The sequence below is a fragment of the Carassius gibelio genome, chromosome A13 (genome assembly GCF_023724105.1).
Source record: "Carassius gibelio isolate Cgi1373 ecotype wild population from Czech Republic chromosome A13, carGib1.2-hapl.c, whole genome shotgun sequence".
NCBI lineage: Eukaryota > Metazoa > Chordata > Actinopteri > Cypriniformes > Cyprinidae > Carassius > Carassius gibelio.
This window is the reverse complement of record NC_068383.1, coordinates 24,128,139-24,145,351: the sequence shown is the minus strand read 5'-3', so window position 1 is coordinate 24,145,351 and position 17,213 is coordinate 24,128,139. Positions and strand designations below refer to the sequence as shown.

General features: G+C 42.0%; 1 protein-coding gene across 1 annotated transcript; it reads left to right on the top strand.

The window, feature by feature from the left end:
• The first annotated feature begins 15,838 nt into the window (after window positions 1–15,838).
• LOC128026702 (uncharacterized) lies at window positions 15,839–17,187 on the top strand. The gene is made up of 2 exons (XM_052613969.1): window positions 15,839–16,509; window positions 16,602–17,187. The coding sequence occupies exons 1-2, from the start codon at window positions 15,928–15,930 to the stop codon at window positions 16,695–16,697; spliced, it is 678 nt and encodes a 225-aa protein (XP_052469929.1). The 5' UTR covers window positions 15,839–15,927; the 3' UTR covers window positions 16,698–17,187.
• The last annotated feature ends 26 nt before the right edge of the window (window positions 17,188–17,213 follow it).

The window sequence follows — 17,213 nt, the reverse complement described above, 5'->3', positions numbered from 1 at the left end:
TATATATATATATATATATATATATATATATATATATATATATATATTTTTTTTTTTTTTTTTTTTTTTATTAAATGAAAAAGACAAGAAAAGGAAAAGTACTGGTGTTAGTAGGTTAAGTGCAGGCGAAAAAGATGAGTCTTTAGATGTTTCTTGAAAGTGAGTAAAGACTCCGCTGTACGAATTGAGATTGGGAGGTCATTCCACCAGCTGGGCACAGTCCAGGAAAAGGTCCGTGAGAGTGATTTTGAATTTCTTTGGGATGGCACCACAAGGCGTTGTTCACTTGCAGAGCGCAAGCTTCTGGAGGGCACATAGGATTTAACCAGTGAGTTTAGGTAAGTTGGTGCCGTGCCAGTGGTTGTCTTGTAGGCAAGCATCAGTACCTTGAATTTGATGCGAGCAGCTACTGGTAGCCAGTGTAACCTGATGAGGAGGGGAGTAACATGAGCTTTTTTTGGCTCATTGAAGACAACCCTCGCTGCTGCATTCTGGATCATTTGCAGAGGCTTGACAGTACATGCAGGAAGAGCCAGGAGAGCATTACAATAGTCCAGTCTGGAGAGAACAAGAGCTTGGACAAGAAGTTGGGTTGCTTGCTCTGACAGGAAGGGTCTAATCTTCCTAATGTTGTATAAGGCAAACCTGCAGGACCGGGTCGTTGTAGCAATGTGGTCAGTGAAGCTTAACTGATGATCCATCACAACTCCTAGGTTTCTGGCTGTCCTCGAAGGAGTTATGGTTGACGAGCCCAGCTGTATAGAGAAGTTGTGATGAATCAATGGGTTAGCTGGAATCACCAGTAGTTCAGCCTTTGTAAGGTTAAGCTGAAGGTGATGGTCATTCATCCAGCAGGAAATGTCACTCAGACAGGCTGAAATGCGAGCAGCTACCGTCGGGTCATCAGGCTGGAATGAGAAGTAGAGTTGGGTGTCATCAGCATAGCAGTGATAAGAAAAGCCATGCTTCTGAATGACAGATCCTAAAGATGTCATGTAGATGGAGAAGAGAAGTGGTCCAAGTACTGAGCCCTGAGGAACCCCAGTAGCAAGGTGGTGTGACTTTGAAACATCACCCCTCCAAGACACACTGAAGGATCTGTCAGAGAGGTAGGACTTAACCCACAGGAGAGCAGTTCCAGAGATCCCCATCTTTCTGAGGGTGGACAGGAGAATCTGGTGATTAACAGTGTCAAAAGCAGCAGACAGGTCCAGTAAGATGAGTACCGAGGATTTTGAAGCTGCTCTTGCTAGTCGCAGGGCTTCAGTAACCGAGAGCAGAGCAGTCTCAGTTGAGTGGCCACTTTTGAAGCCAGATTGGTTGCTGTCCAGGAGGTTGTTCTGTCCAAGGAACATAGAAAGCTGGTTGAACACAGCCCGCTCAAGTGTCTTTGCAATGAATGGAAGAAGGGATACCGGTCTGTAGTTTTCAAGAAGCGCTGGATTTAGAGATGGTTTCTTGAGCAGTGGGCTTACCCGAGACTGCTTGAATGCTAAGGGAAATGTTCCAGATTGAAGAGAGGAGTTGATAATGTGAGTAAGTGAAGGTATGACTGAAGAAGAGATCGCTTGAAGGAGGAGAGTGGGGATAGGATCAAGTGGACAAGTAGTAGGATGATTGGACAGGAGAATTTTGGAGACGTCCATCTCTGAGAGTGGGGAGAAGGAGGATAAAGAGTGTGCATCAGTCATTGTGAAGTTTTCCTCAGTCTGTGGTGTGGAGAATTGTTCACTGATGGATCTCGTCTTATTTGTGAAGAAAGTTGCAAAGTCGTCCGCTGTAAGAGTCGATGGAGGAGGTGGAGGCGGCGGATTAAGAAGAGAAGAAAAAGTCTTGAATAGTGTCCGAGCGTCACAGCAGCTGTTAATTTTGTTGTGGTAGTAGGATGTTTTAGCTGTTAAGACCTTTGCAGAGAAGGAAGAGAGGAGTGATTGATACACACTGAGGTCCGTAGAGTTTTTTGATTTCTGCCATTTCCTCTCTGCAGCCCTGAGTTTAGAGCGATGTTCACGGAGAACCTCGGACAGCCAGGGGGCAGATGGGGCAGTGCGTGCTGGTCTAGACAACAGTGGGCAAAAGTTGTCCAAGCAAGATGTTAAAGTGGAGCAAAGAGTGTCCGTAGCACTGTTCGTGTCCAGAGCAGAAAACTGAGAGAATGGTGGAAGAGAGGATGAAACCACAGCAGATAGGCGAGATGGAGAGAGTGAGCGTAGGTTCCGTCGAAAGGTGACCTGCGTTGGAGTGTGTGCCACTTCAGGAGTAAGTGCTAGGTTAGCAGTAATGAGGAAGTGATCAGAGGTGTGCAGTGGAGCAACTGAAGAGGTGTCCACAGAGCAACCACGCGTGTAGATGAGGTCAAGTTGGTTGCCCGATTTGTGAGTCGCTGTAGTGGACATTAGCTTGAGATCAAATGAGGTGAGCAGAGTTTTGAAGTCAGCAGCCTGGGGTTTATCTAAGTGGATGTTGAAGTCGCCAAGCAGTACCAGAGGAGTACCATCTTCAGGAAAGCTTGATAGCAGCACATCCAACTCCTCCAAGAAGTTTCCCAGTTGACCTGGAGGACGATAAATGACCACAAAGTGGATTTTAACAGGGTGGGTTACAGTAATGGCATGTGATTCATATGAACCAGTACCTGTAGGTGATGGCTGAAGGTCAAATTTCCATTCTTTGGATATAAGGAGACCCTTACCTCCACTCCCCCCAGTTGTACGAGGAGTGTGGGAACAAGTGAAATTAGTAGAGAGGGCTGCAGGGGTGGCAGTATCTTCAGGTTTGATCCAAGTCTCTGTCAGTGCCATGAGGTTGAGACCGGAATGGGTAGCAATAGAGGAAATGAAGTCTGCTTTGTTAACTGCAGACTGGCAGTTCCAGAGACCAACTGGAATAGAGAGCATAGTAGTAGAGGTCAGAGGGACATGGCATAGGTTTGTCAGACAGGCCTTCCTGCGACGTACATAGCGTGCTCTCCGAGCGTTAGTAGTGATAGTAGAGATCTGAAAGCACATAGTGACTACAAGTGTAAGATAAATTTGAGAACAAACTATACAAAGAGTGCAAAAAAAGAGAAAAGCAATACTCAGGTGCCCTGTCGGTGTCCTTGCTCGGTGGAGTCGCGCAGGTAGAGTCGATTGTCTTTACACTCATCGGTCTTCACACGAGGAGGGTTCACACGAGGAGGGTTCACACGAGGGTTGCCGCGACCGCTGCCGCGGTGAAACCTAGTGCTTTGTATTAGCCTGATTACCTGTGATTGAAGTCAGCTGGACACGCCTCACTATTTAGCAGATCGAAACCAGGCAGTCCCGCAATAGGCAAACGCAAAACCAAGCGCCACTTTCAGCACGTATTAACCACGGTAAGACACACACACACAATTTAAACCAAAACAAAAACTTTCCTAGCAATGATGATCACACACTAGTCTGATGAGAAAACAAGACAAAACACTCACAAGCTGCTGTCCTTCTATGTTGCTCGACTGTTTCCTCTGACAAGTGCTTTCCAAACAGCTAATTAAGTACTTTCACTGGCTTCACTGGATACGTACTGGATCCGGGCGACTGCAGTGACCCTCTGATCTGGACACAGACTGGATCTGGTGGCTACGGTGACCTCGGAACAAGAGAGAAACAGACTAATATTAGCGTAGATGCCATTCTTCTAATGATGTAGCAAGTACATCGGGTGTTATGTGAAGTGTTCCCTGTTCAGGTTTACCTAATTAATGCAGCCTAAAAATCCTTTAACGGATTTGGATATTAAAAGCATATTAGTATGTTATGTGTATGCCAGGTTAAAGAGATGGATCTTTAATCTAGATTTAAACTGCAAGAGTGTGTCTGCCTCCCGAACAATGTTAGGTAGGTTATTCCAGAGTTTGGGCACCAAATAGGAAAAGGATCTGCCGCCCGCAGTTGATTTTGATATTCTAGGTATTATCAAATTGCCTGAGTTTTGAGAACGTAGCGGACGTAGAGGAGTATAATGTAAAAGGAGCTCATTCAAATACTGAGGTGCTAAACCATTCAGGGCTTTATAAGTAATAAGCAATATTTTAAAATCTATATGATGTTTGATAGGGAGCCAGTGCAGTGTGGACAGGACCGGGCTAATATGGTCATACTTCCTGGTTCTAGTAAGAACTCTTGCTGCTGCATTTTGGACTAGCTGTAGTTTGTTTACCAAGCATGCAGAACAACCACCCAATAAAGCATTACAATAATCTAACCTTGAAGTCATAAATGCATGGATTAACATTTCTGCATTTGACATTGAGAGCATAGGCCATAATTTAGATATATTTTTGAGATCATCAAGTCTTAGACAGTGTTCTAGGTTATTACAAGCGAGTTTTTAGGCCCAATGATTAACACCTCTGTTTTTTTCTGAATTTAGCAGTAAGAAATTACTCGTCATCCAATTTTTTATAGCGACTATGCATTCCATTAGTTTTTCAAATTGGTGTGTTTCACCGGGCTGCGAGGAAATATAGAGCTGAGTATGATCAGCATAACAGTGAAAGCTAACACCATGTTTCCTGATGATATCTCCCAAGGGTAACATATAAAGCGTGAAGAGTAGCGGCCCTAGTACTGAGCCTTGAGGTACTCCATACTGCACTTGTGATCGATATGATACATCTTCATTCACTGCTACGAACTGATGGCGGTCATATAAGTACGATTTAAACCATGCTAATGCACTTCCACTGATGCCAACAAAGTGTTCAAGTCTATGCAAAAGAATGCTGTGGTCAATTGTGTCAAACGCAGCACTAAGATCCAATAAAACTAATAGAGAGATACACCCACGATCAGATGATAAGAGCAGATCATTTGTAACTCTAAGGAGAGCAGTCTCAGTACTATGATACGGTCTAAATCCTGACTGGAAATCCTCACATATACCATTTTTCTCTAAGAAGGAATATAATTGTGAGGATACCACCTTTTCTAGTATCTTGGACAGAAAAGGGAGATTCGAGATTGATCTATAATTAACAAGTTCTCTGGGGTCAAGTTGTGGTTTTTTTATGAGAGGCTTAATAACAGCCAGTTTGAAGGTTTTGGGGACATATCCTAATGACAATGAGGAATTAATAATAGTCAGAAGAGGACCTATGACTTCTGGAAGCACCTCTTTTAAGAGCTTAGATGGTATAGGGTCTAACATACATGTTGTAGGTTTAGATGATTTAACAAGTTTATACAATTCTTCCTCTCCTATAGTAGAGAATGAGTGGAACTGTTCCTCAGGGGGTCTATAGTGCACTATCTGATGTGATACTGTAGCTGACGGCTGAATGGTTGCAATTTTATCTCTAATAGTATCGATTTTAGAAGTAAAGTAGTTCATAAAGTCATTACTGCTGTGGTGTTGGGAAATGTCTACACTTGTTGAGGCTTTATTTTTCGTTAATTTAGCCACTGTATTGAATAAATACCTGGGGTTATGTTTGTTTTCTTCTAAAAGAGAAGAAAAGTAATCAGATCTAGCAGTTTTTAATGCTTTTCTGTAGGATATGCTACTTTCCCGCCAAGCAATACGAAATACCTCTAGTTTTGTTTTCCTCCAGCTGCGCTCCATTTTTCGGGCTACTCTCTTTAGGGTGCGAGTATGCTCATTATACCATGGTGTCAAACTGTTTTCCTTAACCTTCCTTAAGCGTAAAGGAACAACTGTAATTAAAGTGCTAAAAAAGAGAGAGTCCATAGTTTCTGTTACATCATCAAGTTGTTCTGAGGTTTTGGATATGCTAAGGAATTTGGATACATCAGGAAGATAACTTAAAAAGCAGTCTTTTGTGATAGAAGTGATGGTTCTTCGATACTTGTAACAAGAAGTAGCCAACAATTTTGGCTATATGAAGTTTACACAGAACTAAATAATGATCTGAGATATCATCACTTGGCTGAATAATTTCAACACTATCAACATCAATTCCATGTGACAGTATTAAATCTAGAGTATGATTCCGACAATGAGTAGGTCCTGAAACATGTTATCTAACCCCAATAGAGTTCAGAATGTCTCTAAATGCTGATCCAAATGCATCTTTTTCATTATCGACATGGATATCGACTCTTTAATAAAGTCTGTATGGTGGCCTGTATACAATAGCCAGTGAAAACATAACAGGGGATTTATCTTTTTTCTTCTATAAACTCTGCTCTAAATCCACCCATTAAAGCATATCCGGTACCTTCCCACCTAAATGGTGCTGATTTTCGTAGATTCTCTGGATCTAAGAAATAAGATCGAAAATCATAGACCAGGTACTGACGAAACTCAGAACAATTATGACACTGAAAACACTCAGTTTATGCTACCTCCATGCTCCTCAGTCTGTCATGAATTTGATCCTATTTCTCTTTCACATCTACAAGAAATTATAACCCATCTTAGGCCTACAATTTGTTCACTAGACATTATTCCACCCCATAGTGTCATGATTCTGCCCTCGTGTCCTTGATTTTTCCTAGTCTTGAGGCAGGATCATGACAGACCCGTGTTTTGTGTACAAGCGCATGGCCTTGTCTTTGGGCCATGTGCTTGTGTTGTCTCGTTCCCTTGCCCCGCCCCCCTTGTTATCCTAGTCGTGTCGTGATTGTCCTATCTGTAACACCTGTCGTGTCTTAATTGTTCCCCCTATTTAGATCTCCTAGTGTGCTCTGTCCTGCGTCGGTTCATTGTGTTTCTCAGATGTGTTCTACTTATGTGATCGTGTGTGAGATTGTGCTGTACCCTCTGAAGTCCTTGTATTACCGTGAGTGTTTGTAGTTAGTGTCAAGAGTTTGTTTGTCTTATCAATCCTGCCCTGTTAAGTTGTTTAATTCCTGCCCTAGCTGTTGTTTTCCCCCTCGTGGGTTTTGTTTTCCCCTTTTTGTAATAAACCCTTTGTTTGAGAATCCCTGTCTGCACCTGAGTTCCTCCCTTACCAAGAACCTGACAGAATGAACCGACCACCAAGGAACTCAGCAGACAGGAGGCAATGCTGGATGGCATCAGCCAGCCAGCGAGATTGTTTTGAGGGCTCTCGCCTTGTGGTGTTCCGGGGGACCAGGGGAGGTCGTTCCGGAGTGAGCGGGCGAGAGGAGGAGCCCCAGAGGTCCCCACCTACCCAGCTGCCGAGGGAGACGGTTTTCATGGGAGTCGGCTTCAGAGTCTTCGGCGTCCGAGTCTGCCCTGTCCGAGACCAAACTCCCCCAACCCGCCTCTGACCCAGCTGTAGCCTCTGCACCGCGCCCGAGGAGGAAGAGGAAGAAGAAGGGGCCTGCCGGTCCTGTGACCCTGTCTCCTCCCGAGTCAGCAGCGGTGAGCGTGCCCGTGCCAGCAGCGGTGAGCGCTGGCGTGCCCGTGCCAGCAGCGGTGAGCGCTGGCGTGCCCGTGCCAGCAGCGGAGCGAGCTGGCGTGCCCGTGCCAGCAGCGGAGCGAGCTGGCGTGCCCGTGCCAGCAGCGGAGCGAGCTGGCGTGCCCGTGCCAGCAGCGGAGCGAGCTGGCGTGCCCGTGCCAGCAGCGGTGAGCGCTGGCGTGCCCGAGCCAGCAGCGGTGAGCGCTGGCGTGCCCGAGCCAGCAGCGGTGAGCGTGCCCGAGCCAGCAACAGGGAGCGTGCCCGAGCCGGCAAAGAAGAGAGCTGCAGTCGTGAGAGCGGAGGAGAGAGCCGCGGCCGACTCTGCAGCAAAGACTCTTGTACAGTCGGTCTCATCCCATAAGGAGCTGCCTATTATCCTAGCTGCTAAAGCTTTTTCTGATTATTTGTCCCGTCTTGTCCAAATTTTAGAAGTCCCCGTCAGTCCTGTTTTGTCCCCTGACCCTGTCCCCAGAAGTCCCAAGTGTCCAGCCGTTGTCTCCCCGTGTCCTGTTGATGTGGCCCCGTGTCCCGTTGATGTGCCCCCGTGTCCAGTAGATGTTGTATCCCCGTGTCCTGTCGTCTCCCCGTGCCCAGTAGATGTTGTCTCCCCGTGCCCTGTAGATATTGTCTCCCCGTGCCCTGTAGATGTAGTCGCCCCTCGTCTTGTAGATGTAGTCGCCCCTCGTCCTGTTGATGTTGCCCCGCGTCCCGTAAGTGTTGCCCCGCGTCCTGTGTCTGCTCCTGTCAGTTATCCCGAGACCCCTCCCCGCCCCTCACCACCCAGAACTGCCCGTACCCCCCGTCGTCAGCCTTTGTCCTGTCCTCCTAGGATTCCTACCCCACCCACCCGCCCTGGTCTGTCCCCCATGAACTTTGTGGTCCCGCCCCCTCCCCTTCCCTGTTTGTTTTTTTTTATTTGTCACCCCAACCCTGCCGTTGTGTACTCATGTTTGCCTTTGTTGTTATTTGTCATGTCCTGTTGGTTTGTGTCTGTGTCCCAGTCTGTCATGTCAGTCGTGTCCCGTGTTTGATGTTCCCTTGAGGAGCGTCTGGAAGCCGCTCCTTAAGGGAGGGGTTCTGTCATGATTCTGCCCTCGTGTCCTTGATTTTTCCTAGTCTTGAGGCAGGATCATGACAGACCCGTGTTTTGTGTACAAGCGCATGGCCTTGTCTTTGGGCCATGTGCTTGTGTTGTCTCGTTCCCTTGCCCCGCCCCCCTTGTTATCCTAGTCGTGTCGTGATTGTCCTATCTGTAACACCTGTCGTGTCTTAATTGTTCCCCCTATTTAGATCTCCTAGTGTGCTCTGTCCTGCGTCGGTTCATTGTGTTTCTCAGATGTGTTCTACTTATGTGATCGTGTGTGAGATTGTGCTGTACCCTCTGAAGTCCTTGTATTACCGTGAGTGTTTGTAGTTAGTGTCAAGAGTTTGTTTGTCTTATCAATCCTGCCCTGTTAAGTTGTTTAATTCCTGCCCTAGCTGTTGTTTTCCCCCTCGTGGGTTTTGTTTTCCCCTTTTTGTAATAAACCCTTTGTTTGAGAATCCCTGTCTGCACCTGAGTTCCTCCCTTACCAAGAACCTGACACATAGTTTAATACAACTTTTTGACACATTAGGACCAAGTTTACTTACCATTGTAAATAAATCACTTAGCTTAGGGATCTTTCCAGCTGATCTCAAAAATGCCTTAGTACTTCCTTCAATAAAGAAACCAGATCTTGATCCTGCCATTTTGAATAATTATCGGCCTATCTGTAATTTGCCTTTTATTTAAAAAATTCTAGAAAAAGTTGTATCAAATCAACTAAATTCCTATTTAAATTCCCATGCTATATATGAGAAGTTTCAATCCGGCTTTCGAGCACTCCACAGTACCGAATCAGCACTACTGAAGGTTTTTAATTACCTCTATCTGACAACAGATGCTGGAGATTCTATAATTTTAATGCTTTTAGATCTTAGCTCTGCTTTTGATATGGTGGACCATGATATTCTTTTGTCGAGACTCAAATATGATGTGGGGCTGAAAGGAACAGTATTAAATTGGTTTAGTTCATATTTCAGCGATCGAAGATTCTCTGTCCGTTTTGGTTCCTCTATGTCCTCTGTTGCTCACCTTCGATGGGGGGTCCCTCAGGGCTCAATCCTGGCCCCTACACTCTTTTCCCTATATATCCTCCCTCTGGGATCCATACTTAAAAAATATGATGTGTCGTTACACTGCTATGCAGATGACATTGAGATTTATGTCCCTATTAAACGGGCAGGAAAAAACTCATGTGAGCACCTGTTGACTTGCCTAGACGAAATAAAGAAGTGGATGTCTGCAAATTTCCTAAAATTAAATGAAAATAAAACAGAACATATACTCTTTGGTCCTTCTAAAAGTAGTTTAAACCACCTCCCTGAAGCATATACACTTTCTTTGCCGGTAAATACCTGTGTGAAAAATCTTGGTGTTTCATTAGATAATTTGTTGAAACTGGATAAGCAAGTGATTTCTGTTTCAGATCTTGTTTTTTCCATCTACGTATGCTGACTAAAGTTAAACCTTTTCTATGTCCCCAAGCTTTTGAATGGGTGATACATGCATTCCTGTCATCTCGACTAGACTACTGTAATTCTCTATACTATGGAATAAATTCAACAACTCTAACACATCTTCAAATAGTCCAAAATGCAGCAGCGAGACTTATAAAAGGTACTCGCAAACGTGAACATATTACCCCAATCTTAGCATCCCTTCACTGGTTGCCGGTTCGCTTTAGGGTTAATTTTAAAATTATTTTATTTGTCTATAAATGCCTAAATAACCTAGCTCCCCTCTATCTATCTGAGCTCCTAGAGCATTACAATCCTTCCAGAGATCTTAGGTCAGGAACACAGAGACTTTTATCTATACCACGATACAGGTTAAAACACAGAGGTTATCGTGCCTTTGCCATTGCAGGCCCGACACTATGGAATAGCTTGCCTAATCATGTTCGCTCTGCGCCTGACTTCTCAGTTTTCAAGTCACGCTTGAAAACACACTTTTATTCAATTGCTTCTAATAACTTGTAGCTTGGGTTTTTATTTTTATTTTATTTTTTTTGGGCTCTGTTTGTCGTGTGATATTTTATTGTTTTGTAAAGCACATTGGTCAGCTTGTCTGTATAAATGGTGCTATATAAATACATTTTGACTTTGACTTTAGAAAATCATCTGAATAAAAATGGAGGTTGAACATTCTGCATGAACCCAACTGACAGAAGCCCCCCCATTACGCAAATTCGTGTGTGTTGTGAAGTTAATTTCACGCACAAATTAAGCATCTAAACTCAAAATGTTCAAGCATCCAACCATCGCGCAAGTCGTGTCTGGTGTGAACCTACAGTAATTCAGTAGGTGGCGTTGTCACTAAAAACCCAGGGTCGAAGAAATGTGTTCCTAGGATTGTGGTCCTGAAAATGAAGCCTCCGGTTTTACAGACAGATGCTACTCTAGTCTACAGATGCGTGCGCGCACACTCAGATCGAACAGAGCTCGTCAATGTCAGAGTGACTGTGAGTGAGATGACCACGTCCAAACCTGAAAATACAGACAGAAGACGTTCTCACAGACAGAACTGGATTCTTGAGACACGCGTGCAAAAAAATAATCTCAAAAACGAAAACAGCACAAACGTAGCTCAAACTAATGTCATAATTATTATATACATTTACGTTTATGGGGTATATAATTTATATTATATGAATTTACATTTAACGTGTACTTGGTAATCAAACACTTTATATGAACAAACTACTAATCTATAAAACACAATCGGTCTTCCGACCGTTTACTCTTGTTAACTGATATTGATATGCATGAGGGAGAGAGAGCAATACAGCGCCCGTACTGTTTGAAGGCGGTGAGAGTGCTCGCTCTCTCTCTCTGCTTGTTTTTTATGCGCCCTGTCCACTGATCTAAATAATTAGTTGTTACGACGACTTATTTGTTCCCTCATTTTAATAAATCGTGGAGAAGTTGAACTATTTCCCTCCCTCGTTTTGATTTAACAAATTACAACGTGGCCACAATATAAAACGAGGGAACAAATTATTATAACTTGCTGAGGTTTTATTAATTCATGCCACAAAACAATATTCCCCTGAATATACACCAATGCACAAAAATATAGGTATTTTTTTATATATTTAATTGTTACAATAATATAAACCAAAACCAAAATCTCTTAAAAACATTCCTACACTGTTAGCAATTTCTGTAAATTGAACAGTATTTGACTGTAAAATGAACTGTATTTTACTGTAGGACAGTTATACAGCATGTTACTGTATTTTAAAGTAACATTTTGGGAAATATCCTCTTGGCGCCACTAAAATACAGTATTTTTAATTTACTGTAAATCTAAATACAGTAAAAAAAAAATGAGCGCGAAACCTGACCAATCACAGAAAAGCTTATATTTCCCGCTTGGAGAAAGAAGAAAAGGAAGACACAGATGCGAGAAGATCTATTCAGATGCTAAGGTGTGTGTATATTCCTCCTTTTACTTTACATATATTATTTCTTTGGTTTAACTAAAAATAAAAAATAAAAAAAAATGAATGCTGCCACTTAACGGAGTGCATTCACCTCACATTTATGCTGTGAAGAGAGCTAGAGAGAGTTGTGGTGAAACTGTGCAAACATTCACATTTCTCTCCTTTCTTTCCCTTTTGTGAACGTTTCACCGTCAAAATATGGAAATTAACGGGTCTCTGCCTTGGGTTTGACCACGCCAGGAGCTGGTGAGTGAGTGTTCATGTGACTGTTGGCCAAACAACAAAGCTTTCGTGGATTTAAGTTAGTTTTAATTCAGTCGGGTTTGTCCCGCTATTATCGCTTGACAACTGATTACCTCATATAAATGCACGTCATGCATACAGTGCTAGAGTAAAACCGGCAATGTTCTTGTGCAAACACTGTGGCGTCTCTGTGGAGACATTATACGCCTTTATTAATCATGCCAAAGGGCATAAAAACACGGCGAACTTCAGGTTTTCGTGTGCAGTTCCCGAATGCCCATGCACTTTCCAAAGCCTCTCCGCCCTTCAGTCTCACATTTACCGCAAACACAGAAAGTCCGCAAAAAATCCGAACAGATCAGAACAGCAAGATCTGAATTCTAGATGCAGTGTTGAAGGCTGTGCGTTCGTGTCGACCAAATTCGCCAGTCTTTGTGAACATCTAAAATGGCATATTCGAGATGGCAAAAAAATTGAATGTCCAATTACTGGCTGTAAAAAATATTTTCGAGTGAAGTCGTCATTTTCAGCACACCTCAGTAGAAAACATAAAAACGATTTAGAGAAATCTGTTTGTGCAGATATCACTGAGATTTCTGTTGCTGTGCCAGATGTTGTGAATACTGAAGACTTTGATGATGTGGAATTTCAAGAGAGTAGTGTAGCCATTCAGCTCGACAAAGACAAATTTCTGACAAATTTGGCTTTATTTTATTTGAGGATGCAGTCAAAAATGATTCTGCCAGCTACAACAATTCAGATTTTAATTGATGAGTTCATGGAGGTGCATACAAATAGCATGATGCATACCTTGTCCAAAGTTAATGAAGAATTGACAAAGCTAAAAATTCCAGACTGTCAAATAAGTGAAATAATAAGTGGCTTATCTAAAGAAAACTTACTTAAGATGTATAATGAGGGATATTTTAAGTCAGATCAGACTCGGAAGTCCTTTTTCAAAAAACATTTCAATTATGTGGAGCCTGTGCAGGTGTACCTAGGCTGTGATGCATCAGGGAAAGAGCGCTTTTGTCAGTACATACCAGTAAAAGACACTCTGAAGGCATTTTTGAACAATGGATCTGTTAAAGAGCAGTATTATAAGGCCAAGGAACAAACAACACAAAATCCCCATGTACTTGAGGATATAAGGGATGGGAGAAATTTTAAAGAAAACACTCTTTTTAAAGAGTCTTCATCAGTAGTGTCTCTAATTTTATATCAAGATGCATTCGAGGTAGTTAATCCGCTTGGCTCTGGAAGAAAAAAACACAAACTAGTTGCTGTGTACTTGACACTTTCAGAAATCTTTCCCCATAATAGATCATCTATTGATCCTATGCAGTTGGTCATGCTTTGTAGAGAGGAAGATTTTAAGTTTTTTGGGCAGCAACAAGTTTTCACACCTCTTTTGAGTGATCTCAAGGACATGGAGGAAAGTGGAATTGTACTGGAGAATGGAGAGACAGTGAGGGGAGCAGTGATTGCCATTGTTGGAGATAATTTGGGGTCACATAGCATCGGAGGGTTTACTGAGAATTTCAGTAAGAGTAGACATTTCTGCCGTTACTGTCTTATAAACAGAGACATGTTTGAAGGCAAGGGCACAGACTTAGGTCCAACAAGAACAAAACAAAGTTACCAAAACAGTGTGGCAATGTCTGAAGGGCAGGAAATGTGTGATGGTGTTAAGTTTGACTCTGTGTTCAACTGCCTAAAACACTTTCATGTGTGTGATCCTGGGCTTCCTCCGTGTTTGGCACATGATCTTTTTGAAGGAGTTGTTTCAACAGATCTGGCTTTGTACATAAAACAGCTTGTCACTGTAGGGAAACACTTCAGCTATGTTCAGCTGAACAGAAACATATCTAGCTTTAAGTTCTGTGGAAGTGACATGAATAATAAGCCATGTGAAATAAAACCTGATGGTGGAAAGTTGACAGGACATGCAGCTCAGAACTGGTGTCTGCTTCGATTGCTCCCATTACTAATTGGGGATCGAATAAAAAATCCACTTGATGATGAAATTTGGCAGTTGTGCTTGAAGTTAAGGGAGCTTGTTGAAATGATATGTGCACCAAAAATTCATCATGATCAAGTAGCCTACATGAAATGTCTGACTGAAGAATATGTGCACTTAAGAGCTACCTTGTTTCCAGATGCACCGCTGAAACCAAAACATCATTTTTTACTTCACTACCCTGAACTCACACTTAAATTCGGACCACTGATAAGACTATGGAGCTTGCGGTTTGAAAGCAAGCACACATATTTTAAACAATGTGCAAGAAAATTACGAAATTTCAAAAACCTTGGGAGTACACTAGCTGAAAGACATCAGCTATTGCAAGCCTATTTGAGTGCTGGCTCCATCTTTCCTCCAAATGTGCAAGTAGGTGAAGCAGATGAGTTTCGAAGTCACTTATACAACACCCACATTCAGGAAGCTGTAAGGATGCAAGGCATTCATGACTCCACCTTTGTAACATTAACTGCTACATACAAAGGAACCAAGTACCAGACGTCAATGGTTGTTGTGGTAGATCAAACTGATGATGTATACACATTCGGAAAAATTGAAATGATTCTGATACACTTCTCAAAATTATTCTTTGTTGTTGAAAAGTGTAAATCAGTGCCAGTTGTTGATCTGGGTTTACACTTTCTGCAACAAGAGTCAAGTCCCCATTATTTATGTGTAAATGCAGAGAATCTAGCTGACTATTACCCTCTGCCAATATACAAACGATTTGATGCTAATTTTGTTGCACTTCACCACTCTGTTTGTCTTAGGTAAGAAGCTAAAAGATGGAAGCCGTCATTAGAGGTGTTCTCCCAATGCTGGATGATGATCAATTTAACCACCTTATATCAGAATTGACTAGAATTGGTGTGAAAACAGACGATGACCTCCAATATTTAACATCAGATGACCTCAAAGACTTCCTTTCACCAATAGACTGCAGGAAATTAATTCACTTTTTCAAAATCAGAGGTTAGTCATTTGTATATAATATAATATACAATTGTAAAAAAAAAACTGTTTATGTGGGTTTTAAGCCATATTCATTATCAGTGAAGTAGAAATATGTATATTTGATAAATAATCAATTTTCTGTTAGTAAAAACTTTGTCATGTTTCAACACTACATCTGTTAAATACGTTAAATTTTTATGTTCAATATTTCATTTAGTTTTGTAATATACAGTAGTAAAAACAGCTTATGTGGGTTTTTAGCATGATCAATGAAGTAGAAATATATACATTTGTCAAATAATTAATTTACTGTTAGTGAATACTCATAATTTCACGTTTCTACACTACATCTGTTAAATTTGTTATGTTCGATATTTCATTTAGGCAATGAAAATATTCTAACTACCCAGCCAAGCAACCGTCCCAACTCTTCAACATTCCCTGTGCAGTGTCATGGATCCAGTCAAGTTACAAATCAGAGTCCAATATCCACTCCAGTCCCAGTTCAAAGTGCAGCATGGGTGTCAGAGTTTCAAATACCCTGGAGTAAGATGACACCAAATTTAAGAACATGTCTTGCACAAGGAAAGCGACCTGAAGCCTCAGATAGGAGACACATGGTTAGGGTGATTGTGGATTCAATCAGAGAGGTGTGTTTAAATCCAACCAAGCGGCAATGTTCAGAAGTTGCACAGTCAATCATCCATAAGTATCCAAACAGTTTCAGTGACAAAACAGAGGAAGGAGAGTTAATTGGTTGTGGTTATTACTCTTTGTTGTGTCAATTGAAGACAAGGGTGGAACATCTTAACCGGAACAATACAATGGCTCGACTTAGAAAACCTAAACGAACAGGAGACGAAGTGGATGATTGCCAACCTTCAACATCTAAATCCGCTAAACTGGATAGCTATGGTTGTGTGAACTGGAACCCTACTGAACTTCCTGAAAGGGAAACCTTTGATTCTTTAGAGATAAAGAGACAGGAGATTCTTAGTCTATTTTCCCAAGAAGGACCTCGTGCAGCCGAGCGCAGCAAAGTCCAGGAATTAATGAAAATGACATACATTGCACAACGTCACAGCATTAATGCCAGCCCTCCACCCAGTATCTCAGATCTTCAGGCAAGGTGGCCTTTTCTCTTTACGAAGAGATTCTTATGCGCTCATTTTAAGGAACTGACTGGGATTGATCCTGACATCAGATTTAAGGACTCCCTTTGTACCAAAGGGGAAAGGATTCTCTGCTTCTTCAAAAATCTTCAGTCCAGGTGGGGAAAAGAAGTTAGAGCAGTCCTCAAAGACATCGACAGAGAGGGCAGAGATGTTGACCCAGGCCTTGCAGCGGTTCTGTTAATGATGGCCCACTTCAAAGAAAAGGAGGAATCACTGTTCTTTTTAGCAGATGTGAGTTTTTTCCATTTATATATTCAAAAATGTTTGTAACTGACAGTTAGTAAAACTTTTGTGTTTGTGTGTGTGTGTGTGTGTGTGTGTAGGTCACAACCACCCCAAAAGATGCAGAGACCAGTCTTTCACTTCCTTCTACTCCAAGGCTGATCATGCTTGGTAAGATCCTTTACAACATGACTTAGCAATGTTTAAGAGATGGTTTAGAGCTGCACGATTAATCGTTAAAAGATTGTGATCGCGATTCAGACAAATAAATGTCAATGATGAGTCTATCAACCCTTTGACTAAAATCTTAACGTTCAAATCTGCGTTTGCGCTGCCCCTGAAGTAGAGAAAGTAGTTGTCATTTAAGGTAAGAAAAAGCTCCGCAGTCTTTTCAACCACACAATATCATTATTTCAGTGTTACAAATATTGTAATTATAAGTACTGGGATAAAAGTTTATAGATTATGATCAAAATAGAGCAAATCAGCTGTTTAATCTAACTTCGCACTTAAAGTAAAACTTTTTATGTTTTGCCACTAGGTGGGGACTAGTGACAGTGAAAAATGTTATTTGACATAGAATCATACATTCAAAAAGATTGAACAATTCATTGTAACAGTAAATTGATCAAGTGGTGTATTTATTAATCCGTCATTGAAGCATTCATTAAAACAGATTTCTTTTTTAAATAATTAATTCAAATTAATTAAAC